Raw genomic sequence first — 26,030 nt, 5'->3', positions numbered from 1 at the left:
AATGGACAGAGGCAGCAGATGGCATTTACACCACTAAATCTGCCTACGACGTGATCAAGTCAAGGAACATTGTGAATCCTCATCACACTGCCGACAAGCGGAGAATGGCGGAGGTCTGGAAGACGTCCGCGCCTCATAAAGCCGCTGTTACAGCTTGGAGATTACTCCGGAATCGCCTTCCAACGTGTTGTTAGTTGGCCCAAATTTGGCCCAACAAGCCCATGCCCTATCCTCCTTATTTTGGCAGCCCTCCCATTCCCCCCTTCCAGTCGAAAATTAGTGCCCTTTTGGGGCTGTGACCCCTGCGCTTCTTCTCCCCCATGAACCTCTTCACCTTCCTTCTCTAGATCCTTCTATGGTAGGCTATTTAAAGAGCCCTTGGTCTGTGGATGTAGTGTAGACGAAAATTGCTTAGTGTTCTTCCTTTGTGTGGAGGTGCTACCGGTGAAGGTGTAAGGCTTGTTGGCCGATTGTGGTGCCGGCGAGAGCAACGTCCCCTTTGTGATTCTTCGTGGCTTAGTGTGTGCGTGATCGAGAGGAAGAGAGCTGTACCTGAGCCGAGAAGATCGACGCCCCTTGTTCCTCTCTTTGTGTGTTTTTTCTTGCAGGTTGTCGAGGCTGCTGCTACCTCGTTGCTGCGCCGCTGTGCAGCTGCTGTTTTGCGGCTTTGTAGCTGCGCTGTGGCTGCCCAAAGTCGAAGGAAGCCTTCAACAACGACGACGAGGGTCGATACTCAACACAACGTGTGATAATCTGGAAAAAGAGATAGTACTCTTGGTCGAAGAAGATAAGGTGTGTCATCAATGCAACGAACACGTTGAGACAGCCTCCCATCTGTTCACCAGCTGCACAAAAACTCAGGAGATTTGGGATGAGATTCAAAAATGGTGCGGGATGTGTATGGCCAGACCTGCTTCAACAACAATGCACTGGGAAATGTTCGGACACTGTGGAAGGAAGAAAAAGATTCGGAAGCTGCTGAACATGATTTGGATCGGATGTGTTTGGATGCTTTGGAATAAAAGAAACAAGAGAATTTTTGAAGGAAAAGAATCGATTGTCGGTGATTTCATTCAGGAAATCAAAGCTAGAACTTGGGGTTGGAATCGAACTTTCGGGGTTGTGGATGTTGATTTGAATTTTGTTGAGTGGAGCTCAAACGAGCTCATTTCTCGACTTGTGTAATTTCCTGGCATTGCTGGTGCCATTTTGAAATGAAATTCCTTTTTGTCTGATAAAAAAAATGTGGAAAACTACAATATACTATATACTAGGATAAGGGGGTGGATCTACATGATCCACTCCCTATATATAGGTTCAAATAAGAACCACTAAATAAAATAAGTACGGAGAATCAATTTAAGTCATTCGATCATCAAGAACTACGGTGGATGAATGCAGAACCTGAGTTCGAATTCTGAAGGAAGCAATTTTTTTAATGCAGTAAATTTAATAGCGGATGCATTAATTTGAATAGCAGATACAGTAATTTTAATAGTTCTAATGCTCTCACGAAAATTGTGGTTCTCACTAAATCCTCTCAATTAAAAAAAATAAATGAAAAATAAAATTAATGCTCTCGTCATCCCTTTAGTTAAAGAGTGATGCTAAATAAATAATAATAATAATTTATTTAACTTATTTTTTAAAATAAAAATAAGATTTAATTATTTTAATTTATTGTATTATCTACATTGTAGTTATTTTTTGTAACCTTTTATTATTATTTTTATTAAAAATAAAAAATAAAAAATGCAAAAAGAAGGATTATGTAGACAATGCAATAAAATAGCTAAATCCTATTTTTATTTAAAAAATAAATTAAATAAATCAAAAAATTTCCTATTAAACTACTCCTTCCGTCCGCCAAAAGTGGACCACTTTGGCTGGGCACATGATTTAATAAAATTGGTGATAATTTTAATGTAGTTGAGAAAGTGTCCCACCACTTTATGAGATGTGTAGTTGGTATTGAATTTGGGGTGGTTTTTTTGTAAATAAAGAGTGTTTGTAAGGATAAAAGATTAAAGTGGATGGTGGGACCATTTCTATAAAAAGAAAGTGGTATACTCTTTGCGGACGCCCGATATAGTAAAAGTAGTCCACTTTTGGCGGACGAGGGAGTAATTTGTAGATGGACACAATGTGGCTGCATAGATTTATTGTTAAAAATAATTTGTATTCGGTTTTAAGATATCCCAGTATAAATGGTATGTTCCATATAGCAAAAATTAATCACTGAAAAAATATAAACTCTATCATATTTAACCAATTCACACATTTTCTCTAATTCATGTGCCCTAACACAAAAATTTGTGCCACTTAGGCCCAGTTTGATAGGTAAGTAGAGGCCTCATTACATGCTTAATTAGGGTATTTTCGCTGTTAAATTGTTAAGTATAATAGAGAGGAAGGCCCGTATTTGGACATGGGCCCGAGCTAAAAACACTGTTCCTCAAAGGAAACAGATGCGGGGGTCACCCTCAGTTTGTGAAGCTCGAAGCTACAACAATCCTTGTTAATTTTTTTGTTTACACAATTGCCCCCAATTTCCATCGCCACCACCACCCTACACGCTGCCTTAGCCGTGAACTATTACGACATATTTGTCACCAGCCGCTGCTTTTAGAGGGAGAAGCCATGGATGAATCAGTTGGTTGCCGTCGCGTTTCTCTGTGTAGCTGCCAAAGTGGAAAAGACTGAAGTGTCGCTTTTGTTAGATTTGCAAGTAGGTTTGATTTAATCGACATTTTCTTTTTTGCGCCTCTGGGAGTTTTCTTTTCTAGGGTTATTCATTTGGTTTGGGTGTGTTTTAGGTTGAGGAATCTAAATATCTGTTCGAGGCAAAGACGATTCAGAGAATGGAGCTTCTCCTACTCTTTACGGTCGAATGGAGGATGAATCCGATGACGTCGATGTCCTTCTTCGACCACATTGCGAGGCGATTTGAGTTCGTGAAGAATCTACATTGGGAATTTTTAAGGAGATGCGAGGGTGTGATTCTCTCAGCTATTGCTGGTATGTAGATCACTTGATTGCATTTTTGATTGAATGGATTTGTTGTGAAACGATTGATTCTTGACAAGAATTTATATTAGTGCAGATTCTAGGTTAGTACATTATCTGCCTTCTGCGATTGCTGCTGCAACAATGATTTATGCAGTTAGAGATATAGGAGATGAAGATGCTGCGGAATATGAAGATCAGCTTCTGCTTGTGCTCAGAGCTAGCAAGGTCTGATTGGAGTTTTGTTGTTGCTGGTTGTTTAACAAAAAACCTATTAGCAAATATCAGTTTATGCACCGTGAACGACTGCGGCCCCTCTGCCCCTCCCCGTTGTTTATTCTCTCTCTCTCTCTCTCTCTCTCTCTCTCTCTCTCTCTCTCTTCCAATTTCAGGAACCCTCCCTCCCTTTCCCGCGCTGATTCGCCATGAGAACGGCAGCACCTCGAGGAGCATCGACGACGAGATTCTGCGTGCCGATACTGGGTTCTTCTTGATTTGATGATTTCTGTTCTACATTTGCGGTGACATGTTGAAGCAGATTTTGCTAGTTTTTGGACACGTTTTTGAGGAATAAACAACTTTGTGAACATTGGATATTTTGGTCATTTCTTGCCCGTAACTTGGTATTAGTTTTGAATACCAAACACTGAGCATCTATTTACATGCTTTTGCAGAGATTCTACCAAATGCACAACCTACATAACGTAACAAGTCCAACCAAATTACCTTTCATTGGGTTTGTGTAGATGGGTTTATCTCAACTTAGTTGTCAAACACACCCTTATAGTATAATTGAAGGAGAAGTTTACTTGATTAATTATTAGTAATAATAATAAATAAATAAAAAAAAGAAAAGAAAAGGAGGTGAGAGAGAGTAAGCCTAGCCCCTAGGTCCCTAGCGGCCTTTTCCATAGTCAAAAGAGCAACCAAACCAACCACACGTTTAGTAGTCAACTACATCCAAATAAACAAGCATTCCCTTAACCTCAAAGCCAAGTTTTCTATGCTTACAAGGTTTGGATGACGTTAACTTAAACCAAAAATCCTTGAACACAAACACTCCACGCTTAACGCACACACCATGAATACTATAATGCCACAACCAGACAAAATTACTCAGTAAGAACCTAATTAATAAAACTAAACTTGCAATTTATTATGACCCATAATAAGTTGCGCAAAAAGAGATTAATTAATGAATTTTACAAAAGCCCAAGTCCCGGATCGAGATTCTCGTGCTATATATCGTACGCGCACGTAATTAATTTAGAATTTTTTTAAGGCACATTGTGGCCACCCACAATTTACTTAAGTAGAAAATAATTTAATTTATTTAACTTATTTTTTAAAATAAAAATAAGATTTAGTTATTTTATCATATTCTCTACACAATAGTTATTTTTTTGCAATTTTTTGGTAACTTTTTTATTTTTATTAAAAAATAAATTAAAAATAAAAAATGCAAAAAAAATTTAAAAAATAAGTACAATGTAGAGTATATAATAAAATAACTAAATCCTATTTTTATTTTAAAAAATAAATTAAATAAATCAAGATTGTCCTTATTATATTAGTGTGTGGGTGGCCACAATGTGGCTGCATAGATTTATTGTAAAATATTAGCCTTAGATGGAAATTAGTAGATAAACAAAGGGCTAAATAGTAAATACACTGTAATGGCCTGATTTGTGGACCGGTTGATGTCGGCGGTAAAGTATATCCATTTGTAATAAAAGATAAAAGCAAGGGCGCCTTGAGAAATTTGGGGTCAATAAATAGCGATTGGGAACAATTTAATCATTTCTGCTTTTTCCAATTTTTTTTTGCTATTTCTGTGATTCTTTCATATCTCAGTTGGAGACAGAAATAGCAAGAAAGCAAAAAATTCTTGTAGATTTTCGCAGGAAAACAGAAAAAGGAAACCCCCCTTGTTTTCAGCGTATTGCTCTTTCCTTTTCGAGCAACTTTTGTTCACACTCTCATGAAAATCTACTGATCTCGGAGCTTCCATTAATGTTTATTTTTTCTTCTTCTAGCTTCTGCTTCTCGTAATAATCCTGCGCTAGTATGTTCAGCTCAGAGGCAATCTCGAGAGATATGAGCAGGAACAGCAGCTATCTTCTCCCAAATCCGAGTAATGACGGCGGTTTCAAGAGCAGAGATTCGATGGGGTCCGATTTGTTTCTGAATCAGCAGCAGAGTAATCAGCAGGGGTTAGCGCGGTATCGATCGGCGCCGAGCTCGTTACTCGCTGCGCTTTTGGATTCGACTACTGAAAACAGCAGCAGCGGCGACGAATCGGAAGCTCTGTTGTCGGCGCTGATGGATGGGCCGCGTGATCTGAATCAGATTCAGAAGGGCGGTAATCCGATGCATTATCATCTGAAGCAGGAGGTCGGGGCCGAATCGGAGCCCCGACCCGGTCATATGGGTTATGAGAGCGCTGTGAGTGGTGGCGGAGGTGCTATCGTCGGATCTTATTCCGTGGGGATGGAGAATCACGTTAATTTGAGGTCGAATCTCGTGAGGCAGAGCAGCTCTCCTGCTGGATTCTTCAATGGTAATTTTGCTGCTGATTTCGTGTGTGTATTTGATTTGATGCTTGCTTGAATTGATTCTTTTTGGATAACCAAATTGGGTTGACTTTTAGCCTTTTTTTGGATCCGGAATATGAGGTAATGATGACTCGTGGGAGCTGGAATGAGAAATTATTTCACAAAAATAATTAAACAACATATTGTTTCATTAATCTAGCTCACAAGAAATTCAGTAGATATTTTCTGGAGAAATCTTAATTTAGATTATCCTATCTTAAACAACATATTGTCTTCATATTGTTCCCTGTTTTGATGTTTTCAGCCCCTAATTCTAGGTGAATCTTCGAATTAGATCGGAATTGATCCATTCTTTAGCTTCTAAGGATATAGTGTGATGTGTTAATGGTTGAAACATACATTTTGTCAGGATATGGCATAATGGGGGAGGTGGAGGATTACAGAGTGCAGAACCATTCAAAAGCAAGTTCATCAGCAGCAGGTGGTTTGAGCAGTCACATTAGCTTCTCATCCTCGAGGTTCATGCCTAGCATACCTGAGAACGTGAACGAAAGCATTGCCAATGCGACGCGCAACCCTGAAAACGGGCAGTTGGGAAGCGCCAACGCCAGAGAATTCGACGCCCTCTTCCCTCAGGACTCGTGGAACGACACTCCTTTCAGCAGCTTGAAAAGAAATCGAGATCATATGTTTTCCAATTTCAATGGATTGGAGAGCCAGGTGGGAACCTCACCTCTCCTTTTTCCCTTGATTAATTAAGCTAATGTTTATAGTGTTGGCTATTACTGAAATATGTTGTTCCATTTAACCAGAGTGGAGAAACGAGGAGAAGCCCTCATGGTTTAGTTCACCATTTGAGCTTGCCCAAAACTGCCACTGAAATGGCCGAATTGGACAAGTTTCTGCAAGCTCAACCGGACACGACTCCCTGCCAGATTAGGGCGAAAAGAGGCTGCGCCACTCATCCAAGAAGTATAGCAGAGAGGGTAAAACATAAGCTCTTGTTCTCATTCATTGCTCAATCATACGTGTACACACAAACTCATATCATGGATTTGCTAATTAATTCTTCAGGTGAGACGCACCAGAATCAGTGAGAAGATGAAGAAGCTGCAAGACCTTTTCCCAAATATGGACAAGGTAATATTCACTTTTTCTTGTCCGAATGTAGAAAGGAATCAAAACAAAACAGCCATGTTGCCGGTTTTGTGTATTTACTGAGGTGGGATTGGGTTTTGACAGCAAACGAGCACAGCTGATATGTTGGATTTGGCAGTTCAATACATTAAAGACCTTCAAGTGCAAGTAGAGGTAATTAAATTACAAGAGGAGAGATGAGTCCCTTTCAATAGTACAAGATTCACATGAAGTCCCACCAAACTCATCTTCCCCTCATTATTTCTTGTGCAGACGCTGACGGAGATGAAGGCCAAGTGCGTTTGCTCCATAAAATCTCAACAAACAGGTCCCAGATCGTAGCGTAATTAGATTTTCTGCGTCGAGGCTGTCGTGTGTATGTGCTATTTTTACGACTAGTTGAAGGAGCGCTATCCGTTGTCGATGTTGGTAGGCTTCCACCAACAATGCGGATGTAATCTGTAGCGTATGCTCATAATCTTTATATATGTAGCTTCATTTTATGAATAATTTCTGTATATATATGAGGTGCGTAGACTTGTAAGATTAATCTAGTTTTTGGTATACGTGATTGTGTTTTAGGTTTGATGTATATATAATATAATGGGATATATAATTCAGGTTTAGATGTATATATTGTGATAGATCGTGAAATTGTTAGGAGTGATCCAGCATATAATAATAATAATACTCCCTCCGTCCACTAATTCATGACCTAAAGAGCAAAACACGGGTTTTAAGAAAAAATATATTTTTATTAGTTGAGTGGAGAAAGGGACCCACAATTAATGTATTGTTTATTAGTTGAGTGGAGAAAAAGTTTATTGTTTTGGGACCCACCAATTAAATATAAATAAAAATTTACTAAAAATGGATAGGCCTTGAGTTGGTGGATGTCCCAAAAAGGAAAGAAGGCATTGAATTAGTGGACGGAGGGAGTAATAATAATAATAATAATAATAATAATAATAATAATAATAATAATAATAATAATAATAATAATAATAATAATAATAATAATAATATAGAATTTGTGACGTGCGTGTCTATTAATGCAACGAGATATGGGATATTACAAGATTGGAAGATGATGGTATGGAATACAGAATTGGATTCACTAATAATTGTGATATTTTACGGAAAGTTTCCTTCAAGATCATTTATTCTTGGCTAATCTAATCCTGCTGTACATTATGGGTCTCACATAGTAAAAAAATTGATGATTGTTTTGTTTGGATTTTGAACTAGTGGATGACAAGATGTATGAGAGTTAAATAGAAATCAATTTAAACTATATTTTTGTATGATCTACTACTGTCATATAAATAAAATACGCATTGTTTATATATATATAGTGAGACCCTCTATTTTTTGTGAGACACTGAGTACAATGAATAAGACGTATATACTGATGAATAAGGGCTACAAGGCAGTATATACTAATGAATAATGAAATTTAAAAAATTAGTAATGAATAAGACATATAAACTGATGAACAATGCAACATATATTGATGAATAACGAAATTTAAAATATTTTGCTTTCTCCAGGATTCGAACCCTGAGAAAAAAAATTATTCCTCTAGATACAATATCAATCATATGATTGATGAAATAAATGCACGAGATCGTGTCTCATGTCTCACTAAAAATAGAGGGTCTCATTGGAGCGCTCCCATATAGGGGGCCGCTCCAATGAGACCCCCTAATTTTAGTGAGATCTAGGGCACGATCTGGTGCGTTTATTATATCAATCCAATGGCTAGATTTTTTTTCTGATTTTGTTTATTATTTAATTCTATAAAGGTTAGATGTGTCCATAACATTTTTATAACTACCGAAAATAATTCCTCCCATATCTATTCCAAATCTTTTATATTATTATTAGATTTCTCTCTCATATATTATGCATATATTTTAATAAAAATAATATGGAATATATGCACAAAATATAACTTATACAATATGAAACAAATATATGCGTAATTTTTTTATTAGATTATTATATTCTTTCACAATTTGTAAATTTTTTAGATTCTACTGCATTAATTTATGTTAGTTCATTTTTTATTGTTACATTTTTATTTGTTATTTTGAAAAAGTATCTCTATTTAACTATACAAATCTATACAGTCATGTTTGTTCATATGTATTGTTAAAAAATACAATATCCAATAATATTATTTATCCACCAGACATAACTTATTCAACAATTTTCTTATATTATGTTATTTCATAATCGTAAGTCATTGCACGTTTATTCAAAATGTTTAATGAATAATGTATAATACGTAATGAATAAGATTATAATACATGATGAACAGAATCAGATTTACGCATTGAATTTGATTACAATAGAACTAAGTTGCGGAAAATAGTTTTACATTATGATATTTTATTTTATTATTATTTTTTTTTGATCGGTCAAAGTCATGTTAGATGTTAGTAGTTAGTTCCCCATCCACTCCAAGAACCACCTTATCTCTCCATTCACCAAACTCCACCTTATATCTCCAATCACCAATTCGTTCCCAAGAGGGATCGAACCCGGGTCACTTCACTTAAGTGAGGACCCGGTGGCCAGTGGGCTAAGCCCCCTGGTTACATTATGATATTTTATGCTAACAGTTAATGAATAAAGCGTATAATCATTAGAATAAAACATATTATGTAGTGAATATAAATTAGATTATTCATTCATATATTTTATGTGGTTACGGTCATGAATTACGATTAATGAATAACAATTATATTCATTAGAATAAAACATTATATGTGATGAACAAGTTATTAATCATTGTGTACCTTTGTAATATTTATAACAAATATTTATAAATAAGACTTTCTCCGAACTAAATAACGTGCTCATAATTTAATGAATAATGTATATATTTATGAGAATAAAACATAACATGTAGTGAATATAGATAAAAAAAATTTATGTATATGTGATTACAATTATAAATAACGATTACAGTAATGAATAAATATACAACAAACTAATGTCGGTCAATGACCTAATGCTAGGATCGACTAAGCGATGTCGAATGTATAATACATAAGAAAAAGATGTCGAATGAATAAATTTATTTTCTAATGCATAATACATATGTTTAGCTAAATATTAAAAAACTACTGTCAAATAACACATCTTCGATCAGTTTTTTTTACCCTTATTTTACATTTTCCAGCCGTACGTGATGCATCGGATTTTGCCTGAACCAGGTTCTGAAAAACAAAAAAACTTATAATGTTCTTTGGAACCTTCGTATTTTGCCGCTTGTTCAGCAAGTTCACCTTCTTCTTCAACAAGCTTTTTTTATCAGGAAAAAAGGCACTTTAATAAAAGGATCTTTGGTACCAGTAGTACCAATTACCCCAAAGAGAAGAGCGTTTACAACAAATAAAGGAAAAGAACCGAAACCAGAAGGAGAATCACATCTTTTTCCAAAGCTAGGTCTCTAGCAGCTAAACCACAAAATTAATCCAACACCTTTTCCATAGAGAACCAAGTTCTGAAGTCTTCTTCAACAAGTTGATGATGAGATTATTCAAAATCCTAGAGGAAATTGCATAAGAAAGAAGAAAGGGAAAATTTCTGGTACAAAAACAAAAACAAGATAAATAGAATTCATTCTTCACACCTATTTGCAAAGAATCGAAAAACAAATGCAACATACAGTACAAAATCAGAAAACAAAAGAAAAAATACATTCTCATAAAAAAACAAAGCCAACAAAAAGAGAATTCTTTTTCCACATCTATTTGCATAGAATCGGAAAAAAATCAGAACTTTAAACAACAAAGAAATACAACACTAATAACAACAAACCTCCATGTTTTCGATGAACTCACTATTTTCACCTCTTTTTAAATGAGATCCACTCCTTCAAAAGTGAAAAAAGAAGCACAGTTAATCGATTCTACAGATCTTGTTGAACAAAATGAGATTCGAAACTTCTGGAATAAATAAACAATTGAAAAACGAAAAAATAAATTTCCTTTTTATCGCAACTTACCTTTCATGCCGCTTGTTTACCACGACGATCTTCGTCTTCACCGCTCGACCAAATCTGAAGAAGCCGCTTGTTCCGCCTTTGTATTTCGCCGTTGAAGGGAATAAAATGAAAAGGAAGAAAACTCTAATTGCAAATGAATAAGGAAAAAAATGTAAAATGAAACCAACGGAAATTTTGGAGCAATTATTCACCACCGATTTTTGTGGGATTAGTTGATACACGTTATTGCATAATTTACTGAATAGCCCTTTTGTCAGTGTGAACGCAGAAGTCAATTTCCAGGAAAAAATAGGATTAAATAATTCCCAAAAAAATATACACGGTTGGATCAATGTAATCCTATGGTTATTATATGATCTTAGTCCTAACACTTAAGGGGGGTCTCATTGGAGCGCGCCCCTATATATATATATATATATATATATATATATATATATATATATATATATATATATATATATATATATATATAGGGGCGCGCTCCAGTAAGACCCCCTATTTTTCGTGTAACATGAGTACAATGAATAACACATATAATACTAATGAACAAAACGCATATCTAATGAACAAGATGTATATACTGATGAAAAATAAAATTTAAAAAATTCTTAATGAATAAGACATATATACTGATGAACAGGGCCGTATATACTAATGAACAATGCAGTATATACTGATGAATAACAAAATTTAAAATATTCTGCTCCCTCCAGGATTCGAACCCTGCGAAAAAAATCACCCTCCAGATACAATATCAGCCATAGGATTGATAAAATAAACGCACCGGATCGTGCCCTAGATCTCATTAAAATTAGGGGGTCTCATTGGAGCGGCCCCCTATATATATATATATATATATATATATAGGGGAGGGCTAGAATAAAAACACTCTTAAGTGTATAAAATATAAATGATTTTCAGCCCTTAGATCATCAAGATCTACGGTTGATTCGTAACCCTGTTGGATGAATTCGTGGTCCTGAGTTCGAATCCCAAAGGTAACAAAAATTTATTTTTCGCAATTCGTAACCATGTTGGATGAATTCGTAACCCTGTTGGATAAAATTCGTACATTAAAAAACGTTTGTATTTTATACACTTAAGAGTGTTTTTATTCTAGCCCACCCCTATATATATATATATATATATATGTCACAGTCCAAAACCATTTATTTTCTTTATAATTTTTATTTAAAAATTTTCAAATTATTAAAAATATTTTATGTTTGTCTGGTCACGCCGCTAGTAAGAAAAATGATATTTTTTTAAATAAAAATTTAGCCTTAAAATAATATCTATATATTTTTAGAATAGATCAAATTCAAAATTTCAATTAGAAGATTATATATATGTATGTATATAAATATTTTATGTATATATATATATATATTTAGTAATTCATATTTAAAGATAAATAAATCTGGACGAATTCAAAATCATTTGTATTTAGTATTTCACGTGTAGTCATCTATAAGTTTACGATATCAATAATATATTACATATATACATGCATGCAAATGACTATGTGGAGTCTTCTTATATATAACTATGCAATTATGCAAACGTGTGAGGTCTACTAATGTGACTCCTCAAGCCTACATGTTTTTTTTATTCAAATTTTAACTACTATAAATAGAGGTGAGACGATAGATGGCATTTTTCCATCGTAAAACAAATAAAACAGAAGTCGAGAATTTCGAAAACATTAAGGTATATATATATATATTATATTATATATTAATTATTTTTAGTTCTTATTAAATTATGTTTTAATTTTATGAAATTAGGTCCGGCACGACTAAGACGTTGACTTTGATTTGAATTACTCAAGTTAATTTTCAAAGCTCAAATATCAAGTGTGAGATTTATTTAAATGCATGCTGTGGTTAATTAGGTCCGGCACGACTAAGACGTTGACTTTGATTTGAATTACTCAAGTTAATTTTCAAAGCTCAAATATCAAGTGTGAGACGTTGCTGCCGCCGTCCTGTGATTTCCGACGAGCCGGCGCTGCCGCTAGGCGCCGCTCCTTTCCTCCTCCCTCTCTCCTTACTCACTGACGACTCAGCATACCCATCTCTCAGCTCTCGGCGAAGTTCTAGATTGAGCCCTAACCCTCCTTGTTCTCTTCGATTCCGGCCGCCGCCGCTATCACTGGGATTCGGCGAGGCCGCGTCTTCTGAAGGCCAACGAGGCCCGCGGCTCCCACGTCGTTTTTCCCCTGTTCCCAAAACAGAAGGGCGACTGAGCCCTAGCTTCCTCTAGGTTCGACTGAAATCGACGTCCTGGTTCGACTTCCGGCGGGCCGTCTCTGCCTTACAGCCACCGTCGAGTCACCGAAATTCGTTGGTGGTGGGCCCCATTTAATATTAAAACAAAAAAAATCGAAGGAAACGGCGTGAGTAGGCCGTTAGTTATGTGGGGTTAGTTGCACCCTTGTTCTGGAGTTCAGGAAGGTCAACGCGCCTTGACCGAGAATGGGGGGCTAAACGCTCTAAGGGGATCTACTTCAGGGACTAATCTGCACCTTAACCCATATTATTATTACTGGATTCATCACTCAATCAAAATAATCAATTTAAAATATCATAAAAAATAGAACCTTTATTTCACACACATAATTAATCTTCAATATTACTCCTTATCTACCAATATTAATCATTGTGGACTTATCATTCCACCAAATTAATTAATTTGAAAATACAAGTAAAAATGAACCTTATTTTATTCACAATATATTTAACTAATTTATTAAAATGAAAGGGTCGTCTGGACGGAGCGATTATATACCAAATTCTAATTAAATGCCCACATTTATACAGTGGTTATTACACAAACGAAAGAATTGGAATTGTCTTTTTTTTTTTTTTTTCCAACAACTGGATTTTTAAAATATTGAATAAATTGGAACATGCAATGTTATGATCCCGAAATTTGTTGCCTCCAGAAATACTCCCTCCGTCCCAATATTCAAGTCTCGTATTCCTTTTTGAGCCGTCCCATGTAACAAGTCCCCTTTCCTTTTTTGGCTAAAATTAGGGATGAATTAGTAACTTAATTAACCCTAAAACCTACCCACCCACCCACCGATCTGTCACTCTCTCTCTCCTCTCTTCTCTCTGAAAATCGCCCCCACTCCCCCCTCTCCTCTTCTTCTTTCACCACCTCCAATCCCTCCACCTTCCACGGCTTCCAACACCTTCCACCGCCTCGCACCATCCTCACGCCTCCGCCACCATCCTCCTGCGACGCCTCCACCTTCCTCCTGCTCCGCCTCCAACGCCTCCGCCGCCTCGCGCCTCCGCGGGCTCCAACGCCGCCTCTGCCGCAATAGCCGCTGCCCTCCGCCTTCTTCCACCGCCTGGCACCTCCGGCGCCTCACGCCTTCGCCACCATCTTCCTACGCCGCCTCCACCATCCTCCTGCTCCGCTTCCAACGCCTCCGTCGCCTCGCGCCTCCGCGGGCTCCAACGCCGCCTCTGCCCTCCGCCTCCGGCTCTCGCCCACCACCTCTTGCCGTCGGCCGCTGCAGAGAGGAAATTGAAAGATTTCCATTTTTTGTTGTTTCGCCCAAAACGATTAGGGCTTGCCTCCACCCTTTCAATTATTTTTGTTGTTTTAATTTCAGAAATTGAAAGGTTTCCATTTCTTGATTTCTCTGTGGTGGTGTTTTGGTTGGTGTTCCGGCTCAGAAATTGAAATTAAGGCTTACTGTTCTGGCGGCTGTGGTGGTGCGCTGTGGTGGTGCGGTGGTGCACAGGCGGTGGTGGTGGTGCACAGGCGGTGTATTAGAGCCTTAATTAAAGTAACAGTAACTTTTTTCAATATACCATTTAACTCTTAATTTTAGTCTCCTAAATACCCGTGCCCAAAAGAAAGGGGACTTGATTAACGGGACGGAGGGAGTAATAGTTTAATAGTGAAAAAAGAAAAATGAAAATAGGCGACGATGGAGTGGGAGACGAGTCAGTCAATAGTCTTCAAATACTTTTCGCTCTTCCCATCATCTTCCTTTCTGCATTTTTGTGCTGTAAACAACCCACCGTATATCTGTAACCGCGTACCTATATATTTGTACAAAGCCGCAGAATACTTGTTTATACGTATTACAAACGACTATAAATCCGTCTTGCTTCCATTTGATCGATCGATCGGGAGTTGAGCGATGTCGAATTTGTACGGTGGGGCTTTCGGCGGCAACAAAGTCGACTACGTCTTCAAAACCGTGTTGATAGGAGATTCCGCGGTGGGGAAATCGCAGCTGCTAGCTCGCTTTTCCAGGAATGAGTTCAGTATGGACTCCAAGTCCACCATCGGTGTTGAGTTCCAGACGCGGACCGTTGAGATCGATCACAAAACTGTCAAGGCGCAGATTTGGGACACTGCTGGTCAAGAAAGGTAACTTTATTTTCTCATGGACCTCTCTCTCTCTCCCCCTTGTGTTATTTTCTTTGGGATTATCAAGGTGTAGGGTTTTTCTATTTGTATGCTAATGTGAATTTCTCTAATTGATTTTTGGATCTTCTACTTGGTTTTTCTTGTTATGGAGTTGGTTAATGCAATATAGTTAAACGAGATGCTTCCATGAGAATATAGGCTGTTGCTTTGGATTGCCGTCATGGTTCTTCACTTTGAGGAGAAAACGAAATCATTCATGGAAAATACAGGATAATTGTGTTATGACTGGAAATTGTTACTGCGTTTTGTTATATCTATGGATTTTAGGATTTTGAGCTCTTAGAAAGAAATGTAATTGAATTATCTAGCTAGAGGCGATAGGGTTGCTCTGTTGAACTTAAAGCTTGATTAGTTCTTGCTTTCTTTCTAACAGCTGAAGCGTCCAAATACTCCTATGTTTCAGCAGTTGTTTTGTGATTATGGGATAATTGATACTACATGAACTGGAAGTAGTTTGGATTAGAACAGGGTAGTACAGGGATCACCTGCTGCCGCGCGAGTTATGGAATTTCCCCAAAATGTTGTCAAATCTATTTCGGGAGCGTTTACTTTGAGTGATACGGTAGATTGATAAAACATATGATTGGGTATTTGAAGGATAAGATGGTCAAACAAGTTCAAAATTAATCAATCCATCAAAGTAAATGGTAGATTAGCTTTGATTATTTTTATCTATTCATCCTATCACTCAAAGTAATCGCCCCATATTATTTGTATCAATCACACCTCTTGCAGGCCCTTTATTTATCCACTATGAATTTATTTGCTACATGTCCTTAGAGATTTGATGTTTTGTAAAACTAAGCATGGGAAAGAATAAATTATTTGAAGGTTGGTTAAGGCTTTTACCCCAAGTTTGAGAAAGTTAGTGGCTTAGACTTATTCAGATTAGTAAACTTGCAAACCTACGAACATGGATAGAATTTGTGGTTGTTTTGGTACCTTTGGTTTTGCATTTTCTTTTTGTGTTGATCCACAAATTTATTTCATATTTACTCTAGGCAAGTGCATAAACTTATATTATGATTGTGGGAACTCTGCCCTTTCATCTTTTTACAGGCCAGCATGACTGGTTATCATTATTTTCTACTTTATTACTTTTATTTAGAATGGCTGCTGCATTGATCAGCCACCTCTAAAGCAGTTATGTTGATTCATGGTCCTTAAACTTAAATATTTTCAAAAAATCAAACTTTAAATCGACAAATAGCCCCCATTGTTTGTGAAGTGACTGTGGATAGCAGGGTTTATATGGTTAGCGCTCGTCAGGAAAGTGATTAATTGTTCTAAAGCCATGTTGTTTGTCACGTTTACCAACTTTGTTCTCCTGATCTACCTTATAAAAGTTGAAAGGGTAATTGATAAGAAAATATTTCATTTTGTTGACAATGAAGAAATATTGTTCTCGTTCTCTTTTATCTCAAACATTATGTTACAACGCCTTCTTTTTCCTGCTTCCACTTTGTCCTCTTTCTATTCATGCAAGAGAGGAAAGTACAGTTTTATATATTCCAGTTTGCTGATTCTTTTACTTGGATTTCGAAACTCAATGACTTCAGATATAGGGCGGTGACCAGTGCATATTACAGAGGAGCAGTAGGGGCAATGCTCGTTTATGATATCACCAATCGTCAATCATTTGATCATATGGCTAGGTGGCTGGAGGAATTACGGGGCCATGCTGACAAGAATATTGTCATTATGCTCGTAGGCAACAAATCCGACTTGGAAACAGATCGAGCTGTATCAACTGAAGATGCTAAAGAGTTCGCCCAGAGGGAGAACCTATGCTTTATGGAAACATCAGCACTTGAGGCAACAAATGTTGAACAAGCTTTCGTAACTGTCCTGACTGAGATTTATCGTGTCGTTAGCAAGAAATCGCTCGTTGCTAATGAAGCAGAATCCGGAGGAAACGAAGCACTTCTTCAGGGTACCAAGATTGTCATTCCTGGACAGGAACCTGCGCCTGCTGCTAGCAACTTTAGCTGTTGTAGATCATCATAGTCTAATCCTTCATTTCCGAATTTTCAAGTAACCGAGTCGCATTATATACAAGTAACAACACTGTACGTTACATTATCTTCCTCGTGAATTAAATTTATATATGATAAGAGTTTCTTTTCATTCATTGAAAATCGTAGCCACTTTCTATCACCACATTTCATGTGCCATCTCTGTTATATCCGTTTCCTCTATACACAGTAATATCATACCATAACACTAAATTGTATGCTTTAGCTTCAATTTAATTTCAAATATTTCAGCAAAATATGATGGAATAATTAGCCCCCTTGCAGGTGAAAATGCTAGTGCCATCATCATAAGGGTAGCTATAAGCTGTGGGGCAAGCTTTCTTGAAAACCTCTGAATAATTACTGGGCTTGCAAATCTGAGGATTGTTGTAGGCTCCTGTGCAGCAGAACTGAGGCTGATCAAAAGCCAAGCAAGCGCTCTTACAAGCCACCGTCTCACCGCCGTCATTGACCCTCACCTGCAACTTCTCCGGGCATTGCAGGTTCAAGTTGGAGCTGCACTTCACGGCTGAACAGTTACCCGATCCACCAGATGGGACGACAGAGATGGGCATGTTGAACCCATCGACGAGGCTGACATCATAAAAGTCTTCCGGGCTGTCTAAAGTGAACTCCGCCAGGGAAGCCGGAGGTGTCCCACCAATGCCACCGCATTGCAGGAGGCCACCACAGTCGCCAGTGGTGCAGTTCCCCTGCTTGCCCGATTGGTCGAAGCTGCAGCCGCTGCGGGCCCAGAAACGGCCCGACCACCCGGTGGGTGCTACGACGTTGGTTCGCTCATTTGGTTTGAGCTGCAGGCCGCCGTTTATGAGCAGAGGGTGGCCGGCTCCCGAGAGGGTTCCGGGCCATATATTTTCTTTACACCTGTTTTGCAACGTGAAGACTGCAGCTTTGGATCCTGAAATTGAGAGTATTAGTTAGTTGGAATGCTGTTGATAGCTGTGGAAAGGGACAACTACCTGTGAAGAATGGAAGAAGTGAGCCTAGGAAAAGAAGCCATGATGATACCATTGTGATGAATCAGATTCACTTTCAGTTGAGCAAAATATATATAGTTGGTTGCAAATTGCAATAATTGTTTTTAACCTTTTGTGTTTGGTTTCAGTTGAGAATGCGCGGATGTAACGTTGCCTTTTATTAATACTATTAGGTATTTATATGAAATGGTTGAGAGAGAGAGAGAGATGTTTAATTAATGTTGTGTGCTCTTGATGTGTTTGATTCCGTTGCATAATCTTTGCGGAATTGGTGAGAAACGGAATGTGTGTTTATGATGATACGACAAGAACAAGAAGTAGTCTATGAGAGATCTACGCTTCACAAAATTTAGGAAGAATTTGTGATTAGTCATTACTCCAATTGACGAGAATAATACGATACGTTGATGGAGGAATAACATTTTTCACTTTGAATGCGTGCCAAAAAAGGGAAAGAAGATTAAATTAATGTTAAATGTAACAATAAGAAACTTGTAACTATATTTTTTTCACTCATGGGTTGTAGCTATTCAGTTTGGTTTTGGTGTAACAAACTACGAGTCCTTTTTCAGCCAAAAAAATTGCCTATTTCAATGGCCCTCCAAAGATGTGCTCCACCATTTTTATTTATTTTTTGAGATGTGGTTACAGTATTGAAATGCGAACAATTTGTGATCATATCATATTCAATGCGTTACAAATTACTTGCATGTGCTATGCTACAACCATTCTATTCTTGATAATCCCCACCACGATTTCTTCTTCACCGTAACTGCAAAATGTAATAATTCACACGTCCTTCACACTAAAACTGAGCAACTTTTCTAGTCGAATGTTGAAAAATAAGTGACAGAACTAGGTAAACTATATTATTAGTCGAAAGGGAACTTCAATAAACTAACATATAAATAGATGGATTTAGGTATGCTACCACTTATTACTCCATGTCTCAAACTATTCCCTAGTAGTTGGTTTTTCTGTGAAATGGAAGAAAAACAGAGTCAATTAGGCGCATGGAAACGATGAACCACAAACTAGTCTAGTTTAGATTTAATAAATTCAAAACTTCCCATTTCGATGGACAAGACACGATACATGCATGTGAATTCCAGTGAAGAATATAAAAAAACCTTATAGGAAAAGATGTAAAGTTAATGCTTAGCTAATTGGGAGATGTATTGAAAGAGCAACAGTAAGGGGTCCTTACTTTCAAAAGAAACAAAAACATAGTAAAAAAAGTAAAACACCCTGCCAATCATCAAGTTTCATTCTTCTTAACTTAATCCATCTTGGCAATGATGGGATTGAATATGGTCTGGAGCTCCTTCATCTTATTCATGAAATCATCAGCTTGTGCATGTTTGTTTGAGTCCAACCACTGCATAAAACACTGGAAAGCATCTTCCATCTTCTTCTTGTCGTCTTCCGTGAGCTTGGCTGCACATCTGATGGTGTTCCTCGTGTTGTAGGCGTAGTCCTCCACGGCATGCTTGGCCGCAACATTCTTCCTATGCTCCTCATCTTCCTTCTTGTACTTGTCAGCATCTTGAATCATCTTCTCTATTTGTTTCTTAGACAGCCTACCCATGTAGCTGTTGATGGTGATGTTGTTGTTTAGTCCACTCGTTGCCTCTCCCGCCGACACGTTCAGGATACCATTCGCATCAATGTCGAAGCACACATTGAAACAAATTGCACCCCGGGGAGCCGCTGGAATGCCTTTGAGCCAGAATTCCCCTAGCAGATTGTTGTCTGTTGCCCTGCTTCTTTCGCCCTCGTACACCGGAAATGACACACTAGTATGATTGTCCTTCGATGTGGTGAAATTTTTTATTTCCTTCCTTGTTGGGATAGCTGTATTCCTCGGAATAAACACACACATCTTATCTCCATTACATTCAATACCAAGGGACAACGGAGTAACATCCAAAAGAACCAATTGTCGCACCTTATCATTGCCTTCACCACTCAATTGAGCAGCAAGCGCGGCAGCACCATAAGCCACAGCTTCGTCCGGGTTAATGCTCTTGCACACCTTTTTCCCGTCGAACAACTCCTGCAACATCTGCTGGACCTTGGGAATTCTACTCGACCCACCCACCAACACCACATCATGGATGCTGCTCTTCTTCATCTTTGCATCCTGCAAACACATCTTAACCTGCTCTATACATGTGTTGAATAAATCCATATTAAGCTCCTCAAATTTAGCACGAGTGATAGTCGAAATGGAATCAATCCCCTCAAACAATGATTCAATCTCAATATTGGTTTCGAAAGTGGAGGAAAGAATCCTCTTGGCCCTTTCACAAGCAGTCCTTAATCTCCTAATAGCTCTTGGGTTCCCACTAATATCCATATTTTTCTTGCGCTTGAACTCTTTTACGAAATGATTCACCATCCTGTTGTCCATATCCTCGCCTCCAAGATGAGTATCTCCAGAAACAGCCTTCACTCTTAAGACGCCCGCATTAATAGTCACCAGAGACACATCAAACGTGCCACCACCAAGGTCGAAAATGAGCACATTTTTTTCGCCGCGGAAAGTAGCTCGTTTATCCACAAGGTATGCGATGGCTGCAGCAGTAGGCTCATTGATGATCCTCATAACATTAAGGCCGGCAATGGCTCCCGCATCCTTGGTTGCGCGACGCTGAGAGTCGTTGAAATAAGCAGGCACGGTGATCACAGCATTGTTCACCGACTCTCCAAGATAAGCCTCGGCGACATCCTTCATCTTGGTGAGCACCATTGACGAGATCTCCTCAGCTGCAAACTGCTTCTCCTCTCCTTTGTAGGTTACTACTATCATAGGCTTGTTGGTGGAGTCAGCAATGACCTTGAATGGCCAAAGTATCATGTCACTCTGAACCGTTGGGTCATTGAATTTGCGACCGATCAGCCTCTTTGCATCTGTGAAACATATCCAACTTGGTTAACATAAAAATCTATATATGGTAACATATATCTGAATTTTTACGACTCCATCGTCACTAATTAAGACAAATACCCTAATGACCTAAGTCGCAGTCATTTTTTACTAAAAAAAGTCCTACCTCTTTCCATATCTATAATTTTTGCATATAACACAAATACAACAACGAACCAGAAATAAGTCTAAAAAAAGAATCAAAACCATGAAAAGTAAAAGAAAAAAACAACTCACCGAAAATAGTGTTGATGGGATTATTGGCGACTTGATTCCTGGCGGCGTCTCCGACGAGACGCTGGGAGTCGGTGAAGGCCACGTAAGACGGCGTGGTGCGGTTGCCCTGATCGTTCGCTATAATCTCAATGCGTTGGTGCTGCCACGCTGCCACACACGAATACGTCGTCCCCAAATCGATCCCAATCGCCCGTCCTGGGCCTTTTCCTGCCATTGATGCCGACAATAAACAGCCCTAACAACTTAAACAAAACAAAAAATATCAAACGAATAAGCAGAGACACTTCAAAATGCTTATAAAATTTCAACTAAGATATCGAAAGAGGTACGAGATGTCTTCTGGAAAGAAGAAAAACAAACAACGTACGTTCAAGAATTCCTAATGAAGAGTTGCAACTACACCATGCTAGTGTTTTGCAAAAACTATGAGTTTGAAAAAACCCTAATCCGATACGTTGAGCCAAACTAACGAATTAAATAGAGCAATAAGTAGGAGTAGTAGCAGGCCTCCTCCCGGAGTCAGGATCGTCTTACATTGCGCAATAAAAAAGTATAGTTTTTTTTTAGGAAATAAAAAAGTAGGGTTATTGGCATATATAAATACACGGATTTTAAGCACAGCTTCATTCTTCTCATGAACTTTGAAAATTGTAAAAAAAATAAAAATAATAATAATAATAATAATAAATAAATATTTTCAAAAATTTCCCACATTTCGACCTTTAGTTAAATCTAACATGGCGTTGACGTGGCATCATTCTAATCAGAACAACATTATTTTTATTTTAAAATAATTTAAAAAATTAATTTTTGGCTCCTAAAGATACGAATTTTGCGATCGTTTATTTTTTCCTAGAAATTTTAAAAAAATTCAAAATAATACACAAACTTAATTATTATTGTAATTTTTTCATAATTCGAATACTTTGACATGAATATGACAACAAAAGAAAAAAGTAGTTCTATTATGAAATATATTAAAAAAAATAAATTATTGATGACTAAATACACAAATATTGGGTTTATTTATTTATTTTCACAAATTTTAAAAACTATCCAAAAAGAAAAACATGAACTTAAATAATATTATAATTTTATCATAATTCGAAATTCAATCAATTGACTTGTGATATTATGCTTGCTGGTATTTCCTCAAATTGTTCGTATGTTTGGAGGTCTATTGGTTGGGGCCGAAAGTTGCTTGAACGTGGAATTCTTGGAAGGTGGGGGGGGGGGGGGGGGGGGGGCAATGGAAAGCATATTTCTATCTTCTCGGATAGATGGATTCTTAGTCGTACCAAGGTGGAGATAGACGAGGAGGCGGCAAAACAATTGATGTAGAAAGGGTGGAAGCTCTAACTAGTGTGACTAAATTTTAATTAGTTGGACTTAATAGACCCCAAATCCTTTCTATTTTAGATTTGGACCACTTATAAGGGACAAACAAATATGATAAGGTGACTATTTTTATTTGGATCACTGTTTTAATGAAGTCGAGAACGACAGATAAAGGAGAGCATTGAAATGATACACAAAAATCAATTCTATGATTTTTCAAACTTCAGATGAGATGATGCTCAACAGTCAATTATAATATTACTAGCTCCAAATGATATACTCCCTCCGTCCACAAAGTATTGCCCCATTTACTGTTCTGACAGTTTTTAAGAAAACTAATAAAGTGGTTATGAGTGAAATATAAGGGTAGTTGACTAAAGTGTTAAAGGTGTTGTGTGGTGGATCCACTAATAATAAAGTGTAATAAATATAAAATATAAAAATAAAATAAATTGTTGTAAGGTGGGTCCATTAGTGGCAATTGATGGTAAATAAATGAAAGATAAAAGGGTGTAATGGTACAAAAAGCAGAATAGGGCATTACTTTGTGGACAGGAAAAAAATGGATAAGTAGAGCAATATTTCGTGGACAGAGGGAGTAATTAGCAACAATGTGACACATTGTTCCTCTATCATATCCTGCATCAACTTTACATATATTTTTTTTCTTCTTCCTTTTTTAAAACTTTATAATTTCACATGGACTTTTTATAAAAACTTCATCAAATAAAAATTGAGATAACATGTTATTTCTATTATACCAACCAAAAGTTAATATTTAATTGATGAAAGTGATTGAGACTAATATTATTTAAATGTACCACCAATTTAATTTGATCAAATTAAATTAATTATTTAATATGTTATAATTTTATAAATAATAAAATGATTATAAATTACGGCGTAAAATGATGCCATCAAATTTCGATGGATTACGTGCTAGTTTAAGTAACATGCGGCATGTCATCATAGGTCCTTATAATTTCTCATAATATAATGATGTTCCTCTAATATCTAAAATTATCCGTTTAGATACATAAAGGTTCATGTCATTTTTATAAATGTTGAATAAAAATTACTTTAAAATTAAAATTTTACATTTAGATTTTTGTGAATTATAACTTCGTTAGTTTCATTAACTTAAAAGCTCAGATATTAAAAAAAAAATCAATATATACAGTTACTAAAAATAAACTCAACCAATCATCAAGTTTCATTCTTTTTCATTTAGGGACATTAAGTTTCAATCTTAATCTATCTTGGCAATTATGGGATTGAAAATGGTCTGGAGCTCCTTCATCTTACTTGTGTATTCATCAGCTTCTGCAAGTTCGTTTGAGTCGAACCATTCTATAAAAGATACGAAAGCATCTTCCATCTTCTTCTTGTCGTCATCTGTGATCTTGGCTGCACATCTGATGGTATTCCTCGTCTCGTAGGCAGTGTCACGACCGGACTTAATTAAGGATAATTAAACCGGGAAACCATGACTAAGGAAGGAGGATAAGAAGCGGGAGTAGAAAAGGGGAGTGAATAAATAGAGAAGAATCATACTTTTCATTAATAACGAAGGAAACATCTAATATATATATAACGAAGGTTTAGTTGCAAAGATTCGATTGAACTAGTAAGTTCGGATATCCCCGACTTAGCCAAAATAACATAAGACTTCTTTGAGTACGCAGCGGAAGTAATAAGGTTTCTGATTACATGTATGAAGACATGTACCCAAGAGTTTTTCAAAACATATAGCACTGAGACAAAAGAAGATCCCGCTCGTCACTTCATCACCATCGGCTACTGCTCAACCTGCACATTTAGAAATATATGCAGGGCTGAGTACAAAGGTACTCAGTGGGCACATATGCCTATAATGAAATATAACATGCTTCGTAAAGTTGTATATTGTCATGCCATCATAAACAGTACAGCAAGGGGGTTTTCGCTAAAAAGGCCCAAGCTTACTAAATTCATTTGTGATTCTTAAAGTTCTCTTGTAATCTATCATATCTGGAATTTAGTGCCGGAGAGGTGGCCACCTCTCACGGACACCTGACCGGCCAACCCGCTCGATGACTCACGGTCACACGTGTACACTAGCCCTGGCAGGATAGCTATCAACTGCTCAGGACCCGAATTCGATTACATAACACATCAGATAGATATCATACCAAAATTGAAACATTTATGGCAAGACAACAGTTGAAAATAATTTTCAGTTCAATGATTTTGAAACGGAATAACTTGTTCAATTGTAACATTAAACTCATTTGATATATATATGAAAGTAAACCGTAAACCCACCTGATAGAAACTTTCTGTGGTACAGTAGCTCCTTGATTGATTATTAATCTCGCGCTTGACCTTTATTACGAGAATATAAATAAGATACTGCTCGAGCAAAATCCTCAAATAATGAGAATACGAAATTAACGATGCATGATCCTCTTATGCATGAATTGTTATTCTGAGATAATAATCGGGAAATTCTATTGTTAATCCAGGTTATCAGATTTAAACAAAAGCTAAGTCTCGTCTCATGAAGCCGGATAATTAACTAAATTAATTTGTTCTCTTCAGGGTGTTCTAATCCGCTGATTAAATAAATCCTGCTCCTTGTAGTCGATAGAAAATAAATAAATACCTCGGTTTACTCACTTTATAACCTCATAATTAAATCGGGCTTAAAAATGAGAAAAAATAATGTTATAAGTTCGAATAATTAAAAGGCTCAACATAAGGCAGCCTAATAATTAATCAAGTAGAAGTGGGCTCGAATAATGAATATGAAAGGCCCCATTGAAATAATTCCTTGGCTTAAGTAGTTAACTAAATCCTGGCCCAAATGAATAAATAATAAATAGTTGAGCTAAATTAAATAAAGTATGCAAGGCTCAACTAAATAAAATTCCAATCCATCATTTATAATTAGCCCGAGAATGGAATGATTTATGCTGGGCTTAAATTTATATGAACTCGGCCCGACTGAAATAAAATGTGGCTCAAATGAAATAAGTCTATAAGGTTTCAGCCCACATTAATAATTAAAAGGGATACATTATAAACAACAGGCCCAATTAAAAACAAAAGAAAGAAGCCCAAGCTAATAAGAATGAAGAGGAAGCCCAATCTTCTCAAAATCAGTCGGCCCAAATGAATTACTCTCTCTCTCTTTCAATTTCAGTCGAGCCTTCTCTCCTTTCTCAAAAATCAGTCGGCCTCTCTCAGATCAGTCGAGAACTCCCATCTCAACATCAGTCGCGGTTTCTCTCCGCTGAGGGGCTCGCCGCCGCGGCTCCGGAATCCGGCGAGGTCGACAGCCAGACGAACCTTCTCCCC

At 37.2% G+C, this 26,030-nt stretch overlaps 5 protein-coding genes and 1 long non-coding RNA gene across 8 annotated transcripts; 3 read left to right on the top strand and 3 right to left on the bottom strand.

Annotated features, from left to right (window-relative positions):
• Positions 1–2,446: 2,446 nt before the first annotated feature.
• Positions 2,447–3,801, top strand: LOC131022262 (cyclin-D3-1-like). The gene is made up of 3 exons (XM_057951735.1): positions 2,447–2,728; positions 2,817–3,018; positions 3,104–3,801. The coding sequence occupies exons 1-3, from the start codon at positions 2,645–2,647 to the stop codon at positions 3,238–3,240; spliced, it is 423 nt and encodes a 140-aa protein (XP_057807718.1). The 5' UTR covers positions 2,447–2,644; the 3' UTR covers positions 3,241–3,801.
• A 967-nt stretch (positions 3,802–4,768) lies between these two features.
• LOC131022232 (transcription factor bHLH130-like) lies at positions 4,769–7,264 on the top strand. The gene is made up of 6 exons (XM_057951695.1): positions 4,769–5,566; positions 5,971–6,281; positions 6,374–6,547; positions 6,636–6,701; positions 6,804–6,872; positions 6,972–7,264. Exons 1-6 carry the CDS (start codon positions 5,074–5,076, stop codon positions 7,038–7,040), a joined length of 1,182 nt encoding a protein of 393 aa, XP_057807678.1. The 5' UTR covers positions 4,769–5,073; the 3' UTR covers positions 7,041–7,264.
• A 2,332-nt stretch (positions 7,265–9,596) lies between these two features.
• LOC131022271 (uncharacterized) lies at positions 9,597–11,043 on the bottom strand. The gene is made up of 2 exons (XR_009101203.1): positions 10,717–11,043; positions 9,597–10,584 (listed from the first exon to the last, which is right to left on the bottom strand). It is a non-coding gene; the product is annotated as an uncharacterized LOC131022271 (long non-coding RNA).
• A 3,573-nt stretch (positions 11,044–14,616) lies between these two features.
• LOC131022257 (ras-related protein RGP1-like) lies at positions 14,617–18,406 on the top strand. Of its 3 annotated transcripts, none has more exons than XR_009101194.1 (3): positions 14,643–15,114; positions 16,734–17,243; positions 17,475–18,406. XR_009101194.1 is itself a non-coding variant. In XM_057951730.1 (2 exons), the coding sequence occupies exons 1-2, from the start codon at positions 14,882–14,884 to the stop codon at positions 17,179–17,181; spliced, it is 681 nt and encodes a 226-aa protein (XP_057807713.1). In that variant the 5' UTR covers positions 14,617–14,881; the 3' UTR covers positions 17,182–17,305. The 3 variants fall into 3 exon arrangements, 1 of the variants encoding a protein (XP_057807713.1); XR_009101195.1 differs by having other exon boundaries at positions 17,464–18,406; XM_057951730.1 differs by lacking the exon at positions 17,475–18,406 and having other exon boundaries at positions 14,617–15,114; positions 16,734–17,305.
• LOC131022255 (pathogenesis-related thaumatin-like protein 3.5) lies at positions 17,266–18,309 on the bottom strand. Its single transcript, XM_057951727.1, has 2 exons — positions 18,170–18,309; positions 17,266–18,108 (listed from the first exon to the last, which is right to left on the bottom strand). Exons 1-2 carry the CDS (start codon positions 18,219–18,221, stop codon positions 17,438–17,440), a joined length of 723 nt encoding a protein of 240 aa, XP_057807710.1. The 5' UTR covers positions 18,222–18,309; the 3' UTR covers positions 17,266–17,437.
• Positions 18,407–19,287: 881 nt separating the features above from the next.
• LOC131022214 (heat shock cognate 70 kDa protein-like) lies at positions 19,288–21,851 on the bottom strand. The gene is made up of 3 exons (XM_057951654.1): positions 21,721–21,851; positions 21,354–21,588; positions 19,288–21,100 (listed from the first exon to the last, which is right to left on the bottom strand). Exons 2-3 carry the CDS (start codon positions 21,565–21,567, stop codon positions 19,467–19,469), a joined length of 1,848 nt encoding a protein of 615 aa, XP_057807637.1. The 5' UTR covers positions 21,568–21,588; positions 21,721–21,851; the 3' UTR covers positions 19,288–19,466.
• Between the last annotated feature and the right edge of the window lie 4,179 nt (positions 21,852–26,030).

Source organism: Salvia miltiorrhiza, chromosome 4 (assembly GCF_028751815.1).
Source record: "Salvia miltiorrhiza cultivar Shanhuang (shh) chromosome 4, IMPLAD_Smil_shh, whole genome shotgun sequence".
Taxonomy (NCBI): domain Eukaryota; kingdom Viridiplantae; phylum Streptophyta; class Magnoliopsida; order Lamiales; family Lamiaceae; genus Salvia; species Salvia miltiorrhiza.
This window is presented reverse-complemented; position numbering and strand designations above follow the sequence as displayed.